The sequence below is a fragment of the Electrophorus electricus genome, chromosome 6 (genome assembly GCF_041902795.1).
Source record: "Electrophorus electricus isolate QZ-2024a chromosome 6, ASM4190279v1, whole genome shotgun sequence".
In the NCBI taxonomy this organism is placed as follows: Eukaryota; Metazoa; Chordata; class Actinopteri; order Gymnotiformes; family Gymnotidae; genus Electrophorus; species Electrophorus electricus.
In genome coordinates this window covers 30,400,725-30,422,650 of record NC_137502.1, presented here as the reverse complement: position 1 = coordinate 30,422,650, position 21,926 = coordinate 30,400,725, and the positions used below count along the sequence as shown (strand labels likewise).

General features: G+C 49.5%; 1 protein-coding gene across 14 annotated transcripts in view; it reads right to left on the bottom strand.

Annotated features, from left to right (window-relative positions):
• The window catches only part of ptk2aa (protein tyrosine kinase 2aa), a 65,160-nt gene that overhangs the window by 25,771 nt on the left and 17,463 nt on the right, over positions 1-21,926 (bottom strand). For 9 of the 14 annotated variants that reach the window (XR_014124270.1, XR_014124269.1, XM_081716367.1 and 6 more), the window contains exons 2-6: positions 19,202-19,228; positions 15,057-15,492; positions 8,192-8,418; positions 4,476-4,642; positions 1,041-1,128 (exon numbers count right to left, since the gene is read on the bottom strand). Coding sequence is in view for 11 of the 14 variants with exons in the window: in XM_081716367.1 (XP_081572493.1) it covers positions 1,041-1,128; positions 4,476-4,642; positions 8,192-8,418; positions 15,057-15,171 (597 nt within the window). In the remaining 3 variants the exon portion in view is untranslated. Of the gene's footprint in view, positions 1-1,040; positions 1,129-4,475; positions 4,643-8,191; positions 8,419-10,756; positions 11,053-15,056; positions 15,493-19,201; positions 19,229-21,926 lie in introns of those variants that run through there. The other 5 variants (XM_081716374.1, XM_027030885.3, XM_081716376.1 and 2 more) reach the window with 4 other exon arrangements.

The window sequence follows — 21,926 nt, the reverse complement described above, 5'->3', positions numbered from 1 at the left end:
CTAGTACTGGTTTCTAAATCTGCCCTTTTGCCTGAGTCATGTACTGCACTGACGAGACATTTTCACCCAGTCCGGTGCAATGAAAGTGCAGATCACTGTGAAACCCCATAAAGAACAAAGACTGACTCAGGCCTGATGGAGCAGGGTACAGAACGGGTGGAGATGGCCATGTTGCTATTCATGCCCTAGTCAGCTGAGTCTTGCTGAAAAGAGCAGATGTTCGCTGCTGTTACTTGCTGACAAAGGACCAGGCGCCATGTGGGCTGCTGTCTTTACATGCAGCGACAGTAAATCCTCGTCCATAAAACGTCAGTTACGCCATCAGAGGCTTCGCGAGGCGCAACCAGAGGACACCTGCCCTGTCTCAGGGTCCACCCCTCACTGCGGCGCCACCAAGAGCACGGAACAACGCGTCTGCCGCGTGAATGGCGCAGATCCTGGGGCAGTCTCGCAGCCTGCTCGGGTGGCGAGCGTCCGATATCTTTACGGAGGCGCCAGCCCCATCCAGGGGACGCACACTGCAGCTCTGGGGCATTTGGCTGGGACACGTCTCCCTGCTGTAGCAAAGCCTCGTCTTAGCTGCAGTCTGGAGGCTATTGACCAGGGCTATTAGCATGCTGGACTGCCAAACTGGACCTATTTAACATTCACATGTGAACGCGCGCTCACACACACACACACACACACACACACACACACACACACACACACACACACACACACACACACAGCTCCATCTGTCAAAGAGCCAGCCTGTTTGAGGGCTCGTGCCTGTGTGTTCATGCAGCCCTGTACTTCAGCAGCAGGTTTGCCTGTGGCCTCAGCTCTGCACTGTAAACTGCGCCATATGCCATCGCCTGGGAGCTTAATGCCACCACACGCTACTCGCCACAGAATCTGGTGCTGCCCTGGAACATGCCGCCCACACCATCATGGGAAGAGGCTCGGCCACTGCACTCCATTCCCCCATTAGCAGAGATGCCACCGTGGTAGAGACACCTTCCCTCTCGGCCCTCCCACGTCGTCTTGGACTCACCCACCTGCTGGTAGAAGTAATTCAGTGTCGGCTTGTCTTCAATGAACTGGTTGAGGAAACCCTTTGGCAGGTAGCGTATCCGCAGCTCATACCTGAAAGTGGGAAGCAGAGGGAAGGGGGAGAGAGAGAGAAAAAATGAGAAACAACGCAGTCTCCTGGCATGTGTGGACAGCTAGTCACGGACGGCCTGCTATGAGGACAGCAGTGTTCCATTATGGCACAAAACCAAACGAGTGGATGTACGTGTGTGTGTGTGTGTCCATCCCAAGTCATCCCTGTGCTTTTCACGCAGCAATGTGCAGTGCCTGTATAAATTCCCGCCGCCTCCTGTTCAAACAGGAATTAATCGAAGACAGTGAAAAGGATGGAGGGACACACACAAGACAGTGGACAAGGGAAAGTGAGCGAGCGCGAGAGACAGAGACAAGGGGGGGCGGGAGTGAAGGTAGGAGGAGGGAGTGACAGGGAGCAAGAAAGAGAGAGAGATTAGCGGATGGTTTTCCAGCCATTGGACTGGATATCTGCGCTAATGCACTACAGAGAAGAGACGACGACGACAGGGACTGCCTTACACAATCCGTCCCAGGCCAAAGGCAGCGTGCGAACCTCACAGGCAGAGTCATCCGTTAGTGGGGGGCGGCTCCGAGACAGGAGCAAGTCTGCACCCCGCACTCCAGCTCCATGCCGTTCTGCTGTCAACCATCGCTGCCCTTCCACGGCACTCCCATCCCCTCTCTCCCTGCCACTCCCGTCACCACGACGATGGATGCTGCGGACAGGAGTGCCGGGTGCCTGGCTGCATGACGCGCCTGCGATTCCTCCAGTGGTTGCATTAGTCTGCCTGTGTCTCCAAGCGGAGCAGACGGACATGAGCCGCTCATTTAAATCAGACAAGCTTCGTCTTGGCCAAATCAGGGAAGATTTTGGGCCATTTTACCACAGATACGCAGACGACGCTGGACCTCTCCCCAAACAATTATTGTGCTCTTGAACAAATGTTATTATATTTGGGAACAGCTATGAGAAACATCATGGGGAAACTAGGCAGCGTTTAGCTGCTTTGAAATGAATCAGTTGTCAGAGAATATTAGAAGAGTCCCAACACTAGACGCTTTTAAATCTAAACCAAATACCTTTGCCAGGCTTTCAGCTCAGATTACATGCTGCTCCCTTAAATCAAGTTTTATTTACCCATTATAGCAATTATTTTAATGTGAATCACTTTGAATTGCCCCTGTATAAAAAAAAGGGCTAAAAAACATAAGAATTTTCCTACAAGCAACTTTTCTTTCCAGAGGGCTTGTTTCACTGTGCAGAACCCTCATGGATGGTGTAGGTCTGGCTCGCTAACAGTAATCTTACAGCGAACTATGGGATTCCTTCTAGGCCACAATGGGACCATGTGAAATCAGACACGTAAGCTAAGGTAATCTTAAAATGGGAGAAAAAAAAAAAAATCCTGTTCCCGACTTTGAGATTTGAGATGCCCGTTTAAATGAGGTGGGGAATTAGGGACACAATCACCATCAGCGTCTCCTCCACGCAACAATTATCACTGAGCTCCGCAGACCCGACGGGGACAGAAAGTGGTGAGCACTAATGAGACCCGCCGGGTTCCTCTGCGGATAAAAGCATACCGTCCAGTGATCCCCACAGCGCGGCGATGACCTCATCCCAGGAGCCTGCTCAGGCATGCGGGGACGAGACAAAGGGGAACGGGCTCACTCGCGCATGCAGGTGTGTGGAGGGGAGCTCCCGCAGCCTCGCCGAGGACGAGGATGAGGAGGAAGAGGATGACCTCGTCTGACTGGCACGCCACGGGAGCCCCAGAGGCACGTGCCGGCGCCTCACTGCCAATATGTACCTTCTCGTCTGGTTACAGCCGCATGCTAAACACCCAGGTGGGGTTAAGGAGACCTTCAGGGTGACGTATGGTTGTGGGCGATCGAGTGGAAGGAAATTGTTAGGTTCTCGTCAGAAGGTTCAAAGTAGGACATCAATCCTAGCCAAAACCATGCAACGCGGGCCATCAAAGCCAACAACAGAGCGTTCTGACGGAAGCAAGGAGCTACAACGACTGGATATTCTGCGTGGAAAATCTTCCCCTTTGTTCCCATAAGCTACGCATGCTCAGGAAATGAAAATGAACAAGGCTTTTAGGAGCAGAAGCTGTGTCAAGAAACTTAACCCCCCCCTCTCCTCTAATGCAACAGTGTAGAGAAGAAAATGAGGTAGATGAATGTGCTCTCCTCTCCCAGGGCAGAGGAAGGTGAGGGGCTCCCTTCTTCTCCTGTAGAAACGGCACGGTGGCTCTCCCTAAGCCGGGGGGGGGGGGGGGCCCTTGGTGTTCTCTTTGAGAGCTTTAAGAGCACGATGAAAACCTCAACAGCTGCTCCCACGCACCAAGCCCTGGGGGACAAACCAAACAAGCGCGGACTGAAGAGCCATCGTGGCCCCCTTCTGTTTTTTCTCTGGGCACCGACTGTGGAGCAGGGGCGGGACAGGGGGAGGGATGTAGGGCTAGTAGGCGGAGCATGAAACCAGCTTGACGTGTGGCTTGAGCAATGGGTAGTGGTGCATTGTCTGAAGTGGTTTAGAGACAGAGACGTGGAAAACACCATCTGGGAGGTGGCGGGTGGAGGATGGAACTAGGGTCCACCGCATGCCTTTAGAAACACGCACGCACGCACGCACCGCAGTCTCCCTGCTGAGAGTTTAGGCACTGATTGCTGGGATGGCTGACAATGATGTCAACACACAACCCTTATCTCACTGCCTCATTGTATGAAGATAGAAGAGAATACAAAAATATAACTAACTATGGTGACATTTTTTACTGTTTTTCAAAAAACATTTCACAACATATAATAATGTTGCCTTTAAAAGCAGAGGAAACATCTAGGATGTACAGAAATACCCCCCCACCTCGTGCGCGCGCACACACACACACACACACACACACACACACACACACACAGATTTAGAAGTCTGTCATTTACAACTCTCCTTCTGTCGCAGTGCCACAACTGCTGGCTGAATCTCCATGACAACGAGGGCCGACTGCAGACTGCTGCTCTTGAGGGGTGGGGTAGCAGAGGGGGACCGATATGTGCTTTGCATCTGGCACATGCACGCACACACGCACGCAGACTCACTCCCTGACCTCTCATCATCCTGTGTCTATAGTGCAATACGCTCCCTTAGAAGTCTCCTGTGTCCAATCATTGGAAAGCCTCAAAACTGTATTTCTGAGCACTTTCATCATACTTTTCATAAATTAAAAGCAGACACTCCCCTTAACGGCATCTGTCTTTTATAGCCGATTCAACTCACATAAGGTTCTGGAATAAAGTTACAGAACCTTTTGCTGTTCTACAGATGTGTGTGTGTGTGTGTGTGTGTGTGTGTGTGTGTGTGTGTGTTTGACCGCATAGCTCACCTCCACTCATCCTGTGGCCGGTTCTGTTCATATTTTTCTCTCACGTGGGACACACCCATGTCGGGGTGCAGCCAGTGGATGTTGCCCGATTTGATATGGCTGAGCCGCAGGCCGAAGCAGGCCACGCACCTCACCTTGTGAATGTCCACGATCTTCTGAATGATCCCCTGAGGAACAGCAGCACAGGGGGGCGGAGTGTCAACAGGTGCAACTATGCTGGAACAAATCATAAAATTACTTCTTCCCAAAATAGACTTTCAGTAGACTTGTTCACCTACATGAAAAGACGCAACCGATGGATGCTGGACTTCTAATCAAATATCTCCCTCCATGGACAGAATTAAACTTGGTAAGCTGAGGGAATTATGGTCTGCTTCCTTCTACTGAAATCAAATCAGCCCTGGTGAACTGCACGCTAAAAGTGGCGGACATCACATTAGCTGACATCACCCCTGCTGTGGAGATGAGGTCAGAGTCTGACAGGGCCGGCGGGGTGTGCGACACCGTCGCTATGGTGACCGGGGTGGGGGGCGGGGGCAGTTGCCGCGGCAGCCGTGCTGGCTCACAAGCGCGCAGGTGTTTTGACAGGATTCGGAGCAGGGAAGCCATCCACCCAGTCTGAGCAAACCCTCGACCATCAGACTCAGGTCCGATATGCCTTCCCACACTGACCCAGAAAGGCTCGGGAAAATCAAGCAGTGGGGAAAAAAAACAAAAACTGTGACCATGAGGAAGAGGAGGGATATAAGCCATCCTACAGGTCCTGCTCGAGCGCCCATCCCGCATGGGAGTGATGGCACATATGAGGCCTGCCGCCCTTCCACACGCGCGTGTCAGACCGCTTCTCATTCGCTGCCTACTCCATTATAAACTATTAGAATAGAGTACATTCCCAAAACTGTGCAAACAGCCATAACTCAAGAAAACATTAATGCAAATTGCATTCACCGATACTTTACATCCGTGGTAATCTATTAAAGAAAGACGCATGCTGTATGATTCAGCTCTTACATAACCAGCCTTAACCATTAAATGTTCATTCAAATGATTTAAGTGGTGAGACTGTGATACAGGAACAATCATCATCATCTAGAAGCCAAAAACACATACAAAAAGATGACTGTTTAGGCAAAGGAAGCCAAACAAGCACAAATCTGCACAGAACAATTACAAACGTATTAAACATGGCTTTGTCGTGGTTCATGCCCTGTTTTCACTAAATTCACCCACTATAACTGTAAAGATCCAAGTATGTATCTATCTATCTATATATATATATATATATATATATATAGAGAGAGAGAGAGAGAGAGAGAGAGAGAGAGAGAGAGAGAGAGAGAGAGAGAGAGAGACACTCATTAAGCATAAGTCTTGCTAGAAACTATTTTGTGACTTTGAAATGCAGAAAGACGTTTGGCTACAGCCCACATTTCTGTGTGGCCTCTGTCATGTGGTTCCAGTTCAAGTCTTCGTGATTAGCTCAGTATTCTGGGCACTGTGCAGGAATGCGTTTATCAAACAGTTCAGAGCCGCGTTCCACCATGGGCAGCTGGGTATTCCAGAAAGCGGCAGCGTGCGTTTCGTTTGCGCAGAACATATTCATTAAACAATAATGACACAAAAAGCAGTTTGTGGTACAGCTCAATTAGCAGCAAAAACAATTTACCATCAAATGACCAAACCCCATTTCAAAGCCATTATATACTGCAGCCAGCTCTGGGGATGGCTGAGTGGGCCGGCGTTGGCTGGGGTCTGAACTTACCATTTGTGTGAACATTCAGTGTAAATGGTTGTATGGAGATTCTCAATTGGGACCAAAAAAAAAAAAAAAAAGCCTAATTGTCCGCAAACATTCCTGGAGCTGGGCTGCAAGACATTCAACCTGAATCAATGAAAAAAGCCAAACTGGGTCAAAACAACTGGACATCATTACACCGTTCTCAGCCATTACAATGATTTCTTCGATGCCTGACTGTTATTCACACCACTTAAAATTCACATATCCCTGAGTGAGTTTTCACAAGAAAAGGGAGAGGGTTTGACCTCTTAGTGCAGCGGAAACCCCATGACAAGCCCAACGAGACAGAAAGAGTTGAAAGGGTGAGGGGTGGGCTTATGTGGGCTAGCTGTCAACATCACACAGGGGACGCACACACACACCCATTCAGCACGTGCGTGTGTGTGTGAGAGAGAGAGAGAGAGAGAGAGAGAGAGAGAGAGAGAGAGAGAGAGAGAGAGAGAGAGAGAGAGAGAGAGAGAGAGAGAGAGAGAGAGAGAGAGAGAGAGAGAGACTAATTAAGTCACCATGCTGTGGACCTGTTTGCTCTGGAAACCTGCCAGGCCTCCACATAAGACCAACATCTCAACCAATCACCATACAGGGGTGGAGGTAACACAAGCAAAGCTTTGGGACTGCCAAGTCCTAGCAAGCAGGCTTCTCCCCTGTGTATCTAAGAAAATCCCCCTGGCCAAAAGGCACCACAAACTAACAATGAATAGAAGCTAGCAACTAGCGATTAGCTGTCATTTGCATACTGCTAACTGATTATCTACTTTCATTAATCATTCCAGACATTAGCATCAGGCTTAGCCTGCAGAAAAGGACCCAGAAGACAGTTAATTTGCTGGCAGACAGCAGTCCTGTGATAGGGAACTTAACCACCGGGAGCAAGGAAAGCCAACAGGTTGCATGCAGGCAGCGGAAGCCGCATCCCAGGGCTACAGCTGCACGGAACAGGCGTGCCGGAGATCAGAGGGCATGCGAACGGACATGCGAGAAGCCACCAGGGACCGGCTGAGGAAGAGGAACGAGACGTTAATCTGTTGGGGTCGGATGTGGGCTCAACAAGTGCTTTGGTGCTGCACTCGATCAATACGGCAATCTGCTCACAGGCAAAACTGGGTGGTGGTGGTGGTGGTGCTGGGGGGGGGGGGGAAATCAGCTCGCCTTCTCCGAGCCAGGAAACGAGCAGCTAATGAATTCGATACACTGCATTCCCCAGAATGGCGGAGGAGACCACGGCATTCTGAGAGAGTGACTCAGCAGAAAAGAACTAAAAAAAAACAAAAATCAAAAAACAGGTCAAGCCAGCAAAGCTGGACTGAGAGGTCACCTGCGCACTGTATATAACTCGCTGTAACACGTGCACATACAGCCCTACAACGACACCTCAGCAAAGTGCAGCTTGTTATAACGGATTACCGTTAATGCGGAATGCTCTAAGGAACACTGGTCCCAGCCTCCACGGAGAAAGCGACTCAGAGGTAAAGGTGACTGATGGTAAAATGTACAAAGCACCCAGTGTTCCGAGTCAGTTTATCGACTGCACTAAATAATTCAAGCGAACACAACGATGCAATTGACGGCCACCAGAAGCTCTTCGCCCTTCTGCGCCAGATGGATGCGGACAACAACTAGAGCGCATGCAGTGGTATTCACTCACTTCATTCAAGCATCATATATAGATGAGTCAGAAGCACAAGAAGATCGTTTTTAAATTCACAGAACGGAAATGTCTCTCTTGGAGTAGATGAGAGTGTGTGAGCACATGTGAATGTCTGAGTGTGTGCAAGTGCGAGCGAGCGTGCGCGAGTGTGTGTGTGTGTGCGCGCGCGTGAGAGTGTGCGCATGAGCGTGTGTGTGTGTGTGTGTGTGTGTATTGGGAGGGGTGTCGCTCAGCCCTTAAAGCCAGCGGATGTTCATTCTGCTCCCTTACCCGGACGTCGGTGGCGTCTCCGTGGCGGATATTGCTGGACCACGTGCTGTGCTCGCTGTCACTCTCAAAGTGGTGGAAGACCTTGAGCACGCGGTCCGGGGCCCCGGGGACCCGCTCCGGGCCAGCGCTGAGGCGCGACTTGGCCCCCCCGCCCAGGGCGTGGTTCAGGTTGGGGTCCAGGTACGCTGTAGCCATGCCTTTGCTGTGCGCTAGGTGTCGGTCATATTCTGCGCTCCGGAGATGAGACAAGGAGAGAAAAACCACGGTTAGCGCTCGGCTTTGTTACCACATATCTTCCTTTGGATGTTGTTTTCACTGTCGCTCACAGTTATAAAGCACTTAGAAAGAATGCAGCAATTCATGACATAGCAGCAATAATTACAAGGTCTTGCCTCATTATGGCCCATTTCACACTTCCATTTCAGTTTCTTTCTGGGTGTTTATTTATGTTACTAAAGAAATGTGTGTATACACACACACACACACACACACACACTAATCCGTGAGGTGTTAGGAGGGAAAATGGTCCATGTTTCTCTCCAAACACCTCACAGATGGATGACTACAGTAATAATCCAGCGATACAGTGGTTATAACACAAAGGTGTACATAAACTTCAGGAGAGTAAGACATGCACTGAAAAGGTCCTTAGCTGTGATGTTGCCAAACAGCACAATCTCTCACACAAGACTTTATCAATAGGGTTCCTCAAAAAAAAACAAGCATTGTGGTACAATACGCGTTCTACTGTAAAAACCCGAGGTTATATAGTATAATGTATCATCCAACTCAGATTGTGTTTTTCATTCATATTCCATTTGAGTCTATACTCCATTACTAAATGTGAGAGCTAAATAGAAATAAACAAAATCATCATCACAGTTTACATTCTAAGAGTGTTCTAGCAAATACTGCTTGCAGGCAAATCATCTTGGTTGAGATCATGCATAGTCCAACACTGTAAAGTTTTAAGGGCTTTGTCAAAGTCTGGCGACATCATGAGCACGGAACACAGAAAGCTCTGCTCATTTTCTCTGTGACTGAAAATCCCGAGATTATGCTCCCTCCCTCCACGGCCGTGTTTAATTCACAGCCAAAGCAGCGTTTTGCTCCCCAAGTGGCGGTTGTGGTGTTACATCGTGCAATCTCAGTAAAAACAATAAACCGCTTCATAGTGGCAAGTTAAAAACGGGCCGGAGAGAACCAACACTGGAGAACGTGTGTTCCAGAAGACGTCAAAGCTGCCTGGAATTGGTTACCATGGAGCGCAAACCAGTGTGGAAGCCCAGTGCTGAATGAACACCTAGGATGTTTATGCACGTCTAGCTTGGCACAAATGAACATCCCCAATTCATGAAACGCTCCAGGTGTAAGCACTGGGCTCTCTGCAGTGCACTGTGGACTCTACGGCCCGTGTCTAGTTAACAGCAGACGCGCTGGGCGTACAGCACCAGCCCATCCTGGCAGGCCAGCTCAAATGACCTGGCAGGAACAAGCTCCCCACCCGCACCGGCAGCAAGGGCCACCCCGAGGGCAACATTCCTGGCGGTCATCTGGGTCCCCAGACACCCTGTTTATCTTCCTGTGTTATTAAAGGATAGATCAGATGTGCTTCCTCTGGCAAGGAACATAAACATGTGCACACACACACACACACACACACACACACACACACACACACACACACACACACACACACACACACACACACACACACACACTACTGCAGTAAGACATCCCAGGGGATCAGTAACTTCACTAATGCGAGGCACTGAACAGGCAGGGCGGTGTGCAGAGTCTGGCCTGATCAGCTAATTAGACTACTCAGTGCACTCTTTTCCACAGTCAGTGACAACAGTTTAAACCTTGCAAGCAAGTCAACCACTACTCATTATAATGATTACAACACACACGCACTGAGCCAACAGCACTCAGTTTCAGTCGAGGGGTAACATGGTATAGCAATGACAGTTTATCATTTTGCTAACTGTAATAACTGATACTTTGCATCTTTATACAAGGACTTGTCACTGAGGAAATGACCAAAAAACAAACAAACACGAGTGTATTGTAACTAACTCTGCTGTAATAACTGTTCAAAACAAAAATACAGTAAAATGCAAGAAACATTAGGACTCCCATCTGAGCACCAGAACACTTACACAAAATCAAAGCTTCAGGCTGTTATCAGCCCAGTTCCACTGTAGTTCACCACACCCAGCTCACAGTTCAGAAAAACTCATACATCAAATGTGTTCAACACACAAAACCTGCTTCACATTTAATTAAATCAGTCCTGTCAATTCTACTCCAAACCAGGCAAATACCCCACTGAACGTTAATCCGACTACTGTTAAATCAAACCTTAATCCGCCATACGTTAGTGCAATAACACCCACACGGACCCGGTGTAAGAGCAAACGGTCATTCATTAAAGAACTACCTCCATGCATAAAGGGCCAGCAGAAACACAGCACCGAAGCCTGGCGCGGAGACAGACCCCCATAGCCGTCCGCGAGCATGAAAGAGGAGATGGCGCGGAAAAAAAAAAAAAAAAAGTCTTACCCGCGCACGCGCCTGGAGCCAGCCACACACACACACAAACTGAGCCCGCGCCAGTCCTCGCGGGGCTTTTCCGCTGTGCTCCACAAACACACGCGCCAGCACGCACATGCCACGCCGAGCGTCTCTCCGTCCGTCAGAAACCGGTTATCGGTCCGCCCGAGTGAGTCACGAGCGAGGCTAAAGAGCGCTCATCCTCGTCTCGCCGGGCCCGGGCCCCCGCGTCGTGTCTGGACACGGCACCACCTTCGCTCCAGGTGGGTGGAGGCAGGACTGAAGACAGCAGACAGCCTGGACTATTACCACCGACACTCAATTACGAGGCAAACGCGTCAAGCCCTTGCGCTGCTGTGAAGGAATTTAAAACTAGTTAGCCCGTTTAGTGGAGAGGGACGCGCCTCTGAAAAACAAATTAATTATTCTTCCTAACGAGTCTCACTGAAAAAAAGCAAAAGAGAAATGTAATACTGGCTTTCTCTCAACATACGCAAGATGCGACATTCAACATCATGGGTACGCAGAAACTTAAACCTACTGATAGAATCACCATAATAACAACAACAACAACAACAATTATGATAATATTGCACATGCCTGAAGAAATAACTGGAATGTAACTGACGCCAAGGCTAATCCACTGAGAGACACACACACACACACAAACGCACATGATCCTGTCTTCTCCCTAGCTAGAGCTCCTGTGCCAAACGGAATGATCGACATCTTCAACTTTAATTTTATTTTAAACAAACTCGGTTCATTGTACAGTAAAATTCGCATAAAACACACGGTGCGTTTAATCTGAAGTCCTACTTGCCAAGAAGCTCGTTTGGAGAGCTTCTCTCCCTACGCTCACAGAACCTGTGTTATGAAAAGCAATCAAAACAGCCCGAACCTCAGACAAAAGAGTTATTAATATCCCAGACACGCTGACAGTGTGAGACAGGAAACCCGAACAATAAGGCCTGCGGGCGCGCGCCAACATCAGAACAGCGCGAGACCGACCGGGAAAGCGAGCGCAAAGGCGTTGTGATGGGCTCCGTGGCCGGTGGGTCCACGCATCCCCGCGCTCGGGAGTGGACGGGCGTGAGTGATCGTGCGGCTATTCTGGTGTCCTGCTGCAGGCAGAGAACCTCCCACACGGTCGGCCTCGACAGGAAAGCTGATGAGCTGATTTAACCGAAACCAACACGCCCCAGGCTCAAGACTTAGACGTGCCGTTATCAAACTCCGCCAATTACATGTAAAGCCTAAAGACTCAAACAACAACAACAACAACAACAAAAATAAATTAAAATGCCGATGACCTGATCTTGTAATGTGATTAAAAAACGAGTTTGATAGTCTTGCGTATCAAACGCACCGAATTAAAAATGGTTAAGGTCACGAGAGGAACATAGCCATCTATCTGACGTTTGCAGAAACACAAAACGTTCTTCTCGGAACAATGCGCTGACATCCTGCCAAACAGAATGATCTTCCCCCCTCAAGAGGAGACTTGTAGGGAGCCCAGAAGTTCCAGAAAATCTGGCCTCCGTACAACCCGTGGGTGGAGTTCCAGACTTGTAAAAGACATGCGGAGAGGAGAGCTACCCATAAGGCACTGGGGAGGGACAGGAGACTAATGCTCTCCAGGGGAGTGGACAAAAGAGCCTGCTGTGCCCCAAGACACCCATGCTGATGTCCTGTCAGGCATCAACTCTGCTTGCTCGGGCCTTTGGTTATGAGCCGTTGTTATTAACTGCACCTGTAAAAGCTGCTCCCATCACTGCCTTAATCTCAAGTGTTACAAGAGACACGATGGCACTGTTCTCAGATCTGTAAAAGGGTAAGGGCCACTAAACCACCACTACAGCCTCAGCAGGTGAAATCTTGGCCTGCTTATGAGGAATGGATTTTGTCAGTACAAATGACCGTTAACAGTCTTAGTCATATGTATGACAGAGACCGGTTGGCTCGTTTTTGTTTGCAAAACCCGACCAGTACTCTGGGTGCTCATCAAAGATAAATTCATACCCAATCTTGCACCCTCTTTCAGCTGAGATATAGTGTATTCTCACCTGATCTGAGTTCAACCAAACATCAAACTTTCAAAATGTATTTAAATCAGGAAGGCCTTTGCATAAAAAAGAAGGCAAGCTAGCCTGGCCAACACACACACACACACACACACACACACACACACACACACACACACACACACACACACACACACACACACACACACACACACACACACACACACACACACACACACACACACACACACACACACACACACACACACACACACACACACACAAAAACCATCCAAGCCTTGCTTCGGGTGTCCAGAAACATCAGAGCCATGCTTATGCATTTGCGCATCAGCCAAACAAAGACACACCCATTTCAGATTCTAACTTAAAACGAGGCCGAGCCCACCAGCAACCTCAGCTCATCTCCAGTCCCATCAGGCCCCGCAGGCTGTCTTATCTCAACAGGAATGAGGGCGGGGTCTGCCCAGTGCTCCCCATGGACCACCCCCGCCCCCTACCAGGAACTTTAAACATGTCCCGTACCTTCAAACATTTAAGAAGGTTTCAGTAGAAACTCTTCTGAAATATTCCTGAAATGGAAGATTCTTTCTCCCAGGCACTACGGATGATGATGTAGGTACCATCAGATCAAGGTGAGGACAAGAATCAAACAAATGGACTGTTCAAATGCACAATGAACAACACCTTTATAGTAAAGCTTGATGAATAGGGTGACAATAGCAGAAATGAATAAAAGCTTGCAGAGGACGTTACTTCTCTTTGGCCAGGGCGACTCTTCTGGTCACTCTCTCTTTGATGTTAGGCTAAGGCACTTCAGTTTTGGCAAAGAAAAATGGTGAGTTATGTGAAAGGCACTGTTAGAGGGGAGATTACCCTCAACTCTCCAAAGACAGATTACTGCAGTCACGTCTTCAGATCCGCTGGCATTAGACTAAATCATAGCATAGGTTCTTTCTTCAAATAATCATTGGCTTTCCAAATCAAAAGAACACAAAACTGCTGTACGAAAAAACAAAAGGCATAATGCTATTTTTATGTAGCTATGACTGCGCCCAATATTAATCAGTCGGAGACCCTGGTCAAGTTACTGGCAGGTAGCCAGAGCTAATATGCCTCATGCTTTACAGGCCTGTCAGTCAGGATCCTAGCCCCGCCTTCACAGACTCAGGCTTAGAGCCAGAGCGTCAGTGGGTGTGCATGCGCACGGCCAGAGCTTCAGGGGACATTCCCAGTGTTGTCGTACAATCACACCACTGTATTTTCAAGACTTCATGCCAAGCCACCTAATCTGTCTCTTGGCACATAAGACAGACATGCCCAACGTGAGAAGAAAGACATGTGTTCCAGCCATGTTCTTAAAGCACTGAGTTAACGCAGAATGAAGGGCTATGATGCATATTACAGCAGCTACAGGGGAGTCAGACAGATTGCATCAATCAATACCAATTAGGCTACACACCATATCCTCATTGTTTGGGTTTGTATCTCTGTGACTCACACACACACAGACACTCTCTCTTTCGGACTCTTACCAAAGACTTTGTACAGGCAAGCACATTTTCAATGACTAAGACACTTGAAACGGAGGCAGAATGAGCTGTCGAGATTGATGGGCGCTGAGCCATGTGCACGGAGCAGCTGCTTGACTATAGCCCGCACGCCCACGACTGCATCGGCCCGCAGGCAGACGCGCGTGCACACACCAACATTTTCCTGTGCCCTGCGTTGCCTTTCGGTGTGAATGATCTATGACAATGACTAACCCCCCCCCAAGTGAATGCAGAGCCAAGAAGGTACGTCTGTCTTTAATTCATCCTGTTATTGAGCGTGTGGAACAACAAACAAACACTCACGAGAACCGCCGAGGACGAAAAACTGCAGGCTAAAGAAAATCCAACAAAAGATGCAGCACCATGCCAAGGGCCCTGCGCTGGACGGCGGGTGTTCAGATGCAGGAAGCCTGGCTGCCCAAAGCCCTGCACTAAGGACAGAACGTCACCAGGCCTGACCGCCACGTTTCAGGACATTGGCAACGCAAATCATTCAGCTAAGCCAAACCGCACCACTCCACAGAACGGATCAAACATCTCGATTCCAGCACACTGCGTTTCCCAAATATCGTATGACTAATAGCACAAGCAGAACTACAGCCCGAGGTAGAAAGAAGTGGCAAAAGATGAGGAAAAAAAAAGAGAGAAAATGAACGGGGAGGTGCAGAGATGAGGGACAGAGGAAATATTTTCGGAGAGGCGGTCGATGAGTACCTCTGGCCCAACACACAGTGAAAGGACCACAGCCGCTCCTCTCTGTGCGCCTCCCAGAGGCTGCCGTGGAGGCCCGCCAGCAGCCTCTGCTCCAGGGAGCCCGAGTGGGAGCCATGGCCCGGCCCACCTGGGCCTTAGCACCACCCAGCTGGAGGGCGGGCCACTCACACCGCTACCGCTGGCGGATTCCGTGCCCGGGCTCTCATCGAGGGATCTGGAGAGGAGGTCTCGGGGGTGCTCCTGTCCGGTCCGGGCAGGTCCAGGCTGGTCTCTGGAGGTCTGGATACCGGTGTTAGGGCTCCCTGATGAGAACTGGTCACAGTCCAGGAACAATGCTGGACCAGCCTGCAGTGCCTGGCATCCAGAACTGCTGAGAAGTGGCCTCTCAGTAAGGGCAAGTGGCCAGAGTCCTTGCTCTGTGTGTGTGGCTGTCTGTCTAAAAGATGGATTAGTGAGAGAAGTAGAGACAAGGGTGGAGGTATTAAAGGATGGAAAAGCAAAACGATGTGGAGAGAGCGAGAGGAGTGAGTGAGACACACGAGAAAGAGAGAAAGAAACGGAGATGGAGAAAGAGACTTGACGCCTGTCTTCTACTGCTTCCCTATGGCAACTGCCAGATAAAGGGGAGGACCAAGAGGAGGGGCCAGGGCAGTTCAGCCGAGTCACATTAATATGCAAATAGCCCCTCTCCCCATTCAGGCCAACCGCTGCTGTTTACACAAGCAAACCAGGCCGCAAATCAGGCCTGACCCTGCTCGTGGCCCGAGAAGCAACCCTCTGACCCCTCCACCGCTGGCTCTGTGAGGCTCTACCATCTCCTCAGGCCCAGTGAAAATGTCAGGCAGACTCAAGCTACGATCCAGGCCACATCTGTCCATCACTGCTGCAGGGTTGCTCCAGTGTTCTACCTCACTGCATGTCGTACAGTAATTAACACGTTACTGACCCACCATAACTCAACCTCATGCATGCTGAACAGGACAGAATCTAAAATGTATGTACCGGGCACATAAGCATTACAAAGCATTTACAAAGCAAGACTCCAGTCCATAAATAAACGTACAAAAGGAGAGTGTGGCATGTGTACGTCTATTCTACCCTGGAGAAGAGAAGTGGGGGGTGGGGTGGAACCCAGTACCAAACCGATCCCTGAGCTGATCACCGGGGGGGGGTAATCTTCCTGCACACCACATCTATTCAGGACACACACAGTGGCCACAAGCAGCTGTTTGAAGGCCACGTTCCCGCTAGCAAGAGACGGCATAACCCAGCTATGCAGAGGCCAAGGCAGCATCTCAGACGGATCTCTCTGCAGCATGACAGGATACCACACCAACGGTTTAGTCCAAAATTCACTTTTTGGACATTTTATTAACACACCTTAAGGGGGCTATCTAACCTAGCACTTTTCATTTTTCGTCAATCCACCTTATTCTTTTCTTTTTAACAGTTTCTAGCCACTTTGGAGTTTTTCTAAAGGAGCATCCCAGTTAAAAGACTTCCGGAAGAGACCCGGAGCCCACGTGCACAGTGACGGTCCTGGTGAAGACAGCAGTGGCGGTGGGAGGACAGAGATGAGGAAGAGGAGGAGGAAGAGGATGGGCCTTCTCCACAACAGCCATTCACACTGACAGTGGGGTACGGATCTCCCGACACAAAGGCCAAGACAAAGGCAGAAAAGGAGGTGTGTGATCCCCACACCAGCCCTCTTGCATCCGGCCCCCTGTCCACCCCCTCAAACTCTCACGTGCGTGCACGCACACACACACACACACACACACACACACACACAAAAAGGGCTTTCAGCAGCCTGCCGTTTCTGCCAGCTGACTGCCGGGGCCGCCGCTCCCCGCGTATGGTGGCATGATTTACCGGCGTGCGAAGTCAACAGATAAACACACGGAACACCCACGGCTGAGGGTCCCCTGTAAAAATAAACAAAGAAAAGGGCCCCGGGTGCCCTCCGCTGGGAGAGGAAACCCCGGGGCGGACCGTGCCCGTCAGCTGCCAAAGAAAAAGACATGTCTAGGAAAACAAAGCGCATAAGGTGGCGGAGCGCTGCCATGCACAACAGGCAACAAGAAGTGAATCTGAAGGAAGAGCCGAGTGTGAATAGAGGACGTCAGCGGTTGCTGAGAGTTGGTGCCTGGGCCCTCCCACTGCAGGGCCGACCAAGGCCTTCTGGCTTGAGAGCAGGAGGTCGCGGCAGCAGTGACTGAGCGCGGGCAGGTGATGACAGCCCCCCCCCCCCCCCCTTTCCTCTCCCTCAATCCTTACTCCTCCTCAATCACCCTTTAGCGAATCAGGAGGGAGATCGGGCGTGAGGAAGAGGAAGGACTGGGTCCAAAGAAAGGGGTTCACGATCTAGCTATCCCCGATTTAATATCTAGTTTACATTAAGCTACGCTACCTCTCTTGAAATCTTAAATGAACACCCCCTACAGTAATGATCACAGTGCATCAGGGCGCAACTAACATGCGCGCAGTCACGCAGAGCACAAGCAGCACAGCCTGATGCATGCGCAGACGCCCAAAGTCCGTGAACCTTTCGGGCGACAGAGTCCTGTGCATCTCGGAGGGTGTACCGCATCGTCAATAACGATCGCGCGATGTGGCGACGAGCTTTGGGTTTTCTAAATGAGTAAACGGCCAAGAACGCGCAAGACCCATCGCGTCGCGCGAGCTGTGAACGCTAATTGCTCAGTCACATACAGACTCCAAGCGCCTCGTTAAACGCGACAATGCAGCCTAATTAGCGAAGGCTAGCAGCTTTACCGCAAGAGTAATAACACTTCATTACGCTTCAGAGGCATCACGACGGAGAAACCGCTGAAGCAGTGAGCGCATTGCTAACACTTTGTTCTTCGCAAAACGAATCACAACAGCATAGGCAAATGCACACAAAAAGCAAACGACTAATAAGTGGCTAGATGTTAGTGCACATGCCGGTCGATTAAACTGCGTCAGTTTAAACCGGTCGCGAATTAATATATATACGGTGATGTTTCCCGCTGCTTTTCTGACTCGCTCAGGCCATTCCAGAAAGTGACATCACCGTGTATCCCAGAAGCATAACGGTAACGACAGTTGCCCTGGAAATGATGACATGGCAATTAACTGGGCGCTTCCTACACATGATCACGGTTCACCTCGGTCAGTATGCTGACCGACATCGCCCCGTGCTTGCTTCTTGGACTCGTCCAACAGCTCGAGCGGAGGCCCTGACCCAGCAGACGTGGAAAATGTCAGGCACACACTACGGGCACACACAGGCTGCCAAACGCATTCACTCCTCATGTTACAGTGCTGAAAGCGCTATGCGTGGACGCACTTCCTCCGAACAGACTGGCTCCACCTGTCTTAGAGCCAAATATAGACAAGCACGCTTATGTTTACAGTTCATTTCATCGGCGTAACTTGGATACAGAGAGACACTGCTGCGTACGTCCCTTCCCTGCTGCACTCTCCTTACACCCTGCTGCTGCCACGCTCGACTTGTGGTGCAGTTGCAGTGAAGAAGCTTCCCGTTCGCCCCTCCCCCACTCGCCTCACGCCGGACCCTACACGACAGATTGCATAATAAATCAGGCAAGGAGGGAAAAGTGGTTCAGACAGACCTTCTATCTAACGACCCCGTGTCCATCCAAACGAACAATCCGCTATGCATTTTTAATGGCATTTTCATGTGCTGTGACAATGACGTGTGCACCAGTGGAACAATGCTGCCCCCCCCCATGAAGAGATATTCAAATACCGGACCCCTCCACCCGAGCACCACTGAGCCAACACCCTTCTCACGTCCAGGCCCACACAGGGATCCCCTCATCTCATGCTGGATCTGACTGCAAAGCAGAGCTGGCAACTTCAGCAAAAACCAACTTCCACAATAAGGTTTTTGGGCCAGAACGATGATTGCACTGAGAGATTGAAAACGGCGTGTTGTTTATACAAACGTACATTATCCACCAACACATCATGACTTTATTAAATGAAATTAAAGCTGATTATTAAGTGATTTTTGATCGATCATCTATTTCATCACCCAGAGTCATTGCAAAAGGCCAATAGTCTCAGGACGCATGGCCCTTTCATAAGACTGTTCGCCATAAGACCTGTGGAGGAGTTTTTAATAGAAAGCCACTCACCTGTGTAATAGGAAATCCTTGAAATATCTGTGAAAAGCATGGGAGAGAGAGAGAAAGAGAGAGAGGTCAGTTTGGGCATCATTTTAGCACATTTGCCCAAGCACACTGGGCAGCATGTGGCTTTGTGGGTCAGCCACAATCCTAGAGGGACGGCTGGCAGCCAGGCTGGCTCAGAGACACAGCGCCCCCTGCCTGTGGTAGGACATATCTGGGACAACTCCTTCCTTCCTCATTAATCACTGCATTACGAAGGCTAAACACGACGATATAACATACCACATGCACACTAGATAATGGAAACAGCTTATCATCAACAGCATATAAATAAAGTAAAGTAATCCCTGATTCTGATGTTCTAAATCAAAGCAGCCATTTAAATAATTGTCCATGTGAGGATAGTTTGGGAATACAACTGGGGTGCGGTGGGGGTGGGGGGGGGTGCTCTACTCCCCGACGAGGAGCTCTGTAGCTAGGAAGAGGCTTGTGCACAGGAAGTGGGGTTACACAGAAAAGACACGGCGGTAGCCAACGTTGGTCGCACTCCCCACCTTGTGAGCGATAAGCCACAGAGTAACAGCGCTTCCCTCCACGATTGTGTGTGTCTGTGTGTCTGCGGGGGGGGGGGGGGGGGGGGGGGTGAGCGAGCTGGAGAGACAAAGAATGCGCGGATACATAACCAAAAGAGTGTGTGTGAGGAAGTCCATATTACATCCAGATGACTGGTGTCAAACCACAAATAATCTTCTCAGTGTACTCAAGCTCAGCCCTTATATTAACTGGCTTCACGCCAAGTCACATACAGACTTGAAATCATGTATAACACAGCCCAGATTTATTCTTTACCACTTGAATTCTTGACTTTTATTAATGATTAACAATAAAGGTACATCAGATTCTCCTCCGATCACAATCAAGGTAGAATATTTTTATGCACGGGGTAAAAAAAAAAAAAAAAAAAAAAAAAAAAAAGATTTTTCTCCTTCCATTGTGTTGAGCTTTGTTTATCCATAGCAGTTAGTAGCAATTTACTGTTGAGAAGCTTAAACAAATGCAGTGTCACTGGGGTATGATTCACAAAGCCAGAACCCTCAAACCACCTCAACAAAACAGCATGCGCCCTTTCAATACAAATTGCAAAGAAGTGACAGGCACTTAGGGGCATGATGATCTCAATGCACTGACTGATCACAATTTTTCAATAAGAACACAGTGTACAATATTAACTATGAGACTGTTAGGTGACCTAGTACATCATGTCTTTGTGTGCATTGTGAAATGCCACCAGGAATAGCAAACACACTAACAAATTGTGGGGGGGCAGTTGTATGTGGATACATTTCAGTATTTTAATGATAAATAATTTGTGTATACTGAACTACTGTTAAACATGGATGGAAATATTTAAATGTTACAGTTTCACCACCATCACAGGCCTGCTTGCCCCCCTGGTCTGCTGATGGGTTGCTTCTATCTGCTGCCATTTGGGTTTTTCTCAGATTAATAACACTGCTCCTCTAAGGTCTTCAAAACAGGCCACTTTGTGAGAGGTTCCTCGGGCCAGACAGAGGAGCCACAGAGCCTGCACCTTCTGCCCCACCGAAAGATCGTCTATGAGCTTGTCGGTAGTACATAGGAAGGAAAACCGACCCTGCGCCACTGCAGTGCCGTGGAAGAGTGTCCATTACACGAGTGAGGTTAGGACCGCGTGTTCACACAGCTGCCTTACCCTCAGCTCCTAAAACCTGCTCGCCATCAGACTGCCATTAAAACATGACTGATGTGGTGAGTGCCATTAACCCACCTCAATCATTTATTGACTGCACTGCGTCACACACGTCTTTATGAGAGGTCTCATATGGTATCCTAACGGAGCGCAGTCTACAAGTCTAAAGCTCAAAACCAGAAACATTTTTAAGTACTATTTTCTTGGGGGGGGGGGGGGTTGTTGAGCTGTTAACCTGGTTTCATGGTAGTTTCGATGTGTATAGACAGATATTGATCGGTTTACATTTATCTTTAAAATACACTGAATGGACTTGCGACGAGTAGCCAACCTTAAGAAAATCTTTATCACGTTACACAGGTAGTGTTTGCCTTGTCATTCATCTGTAGTGCCCTATGTGACCCTATTATATGCACACCTAATAAATCAATACTTTCCGCCAGTTGATCGAATCTACATGTGAATGGCATGTGCACTGGCCGCCTGTTCGGAGCTTAGAGGATTAGCCTGCTGAGCGTGCTCCGGGTGTCCCCAGCCACTGGCATGGTCATCTTTAATAGACTCCTGTTCCCTCTTAGCATATGGTCCTCTCTCACTGTGGAAACGATGCAGCTACAATCAGCAGACCTCACTGCAAAGGAACCCTGGCCCCGGCCGCCCTGACCCCGGCTGGCCCATATGCCGCCATGGCGACCCAGGATCGGCTCCACTCATAGGCCAGCCCTTCGCCTGACCCCACCCCAACTCAACCCCTCCCACAAGTCTGTGGGGCTGGCTGAGACCCAAACACCTGCTTCACAAGCTGTTGGCAAGAGACCTCGGCTTTCTCTTCTTATGGCACCCACCCACCCACCCACACATGCAAACACACACCCCTCCATCTGCATCTATTTCACTCCCTCTCCCCTTTCCGTCTCTGTTGGGCAGGATTAGTTTTACATAGGCAGGTGGGTAATGTAATTATTACCAGTCTTCTACAGTGGTTTTAGTCCTGTCTGAATC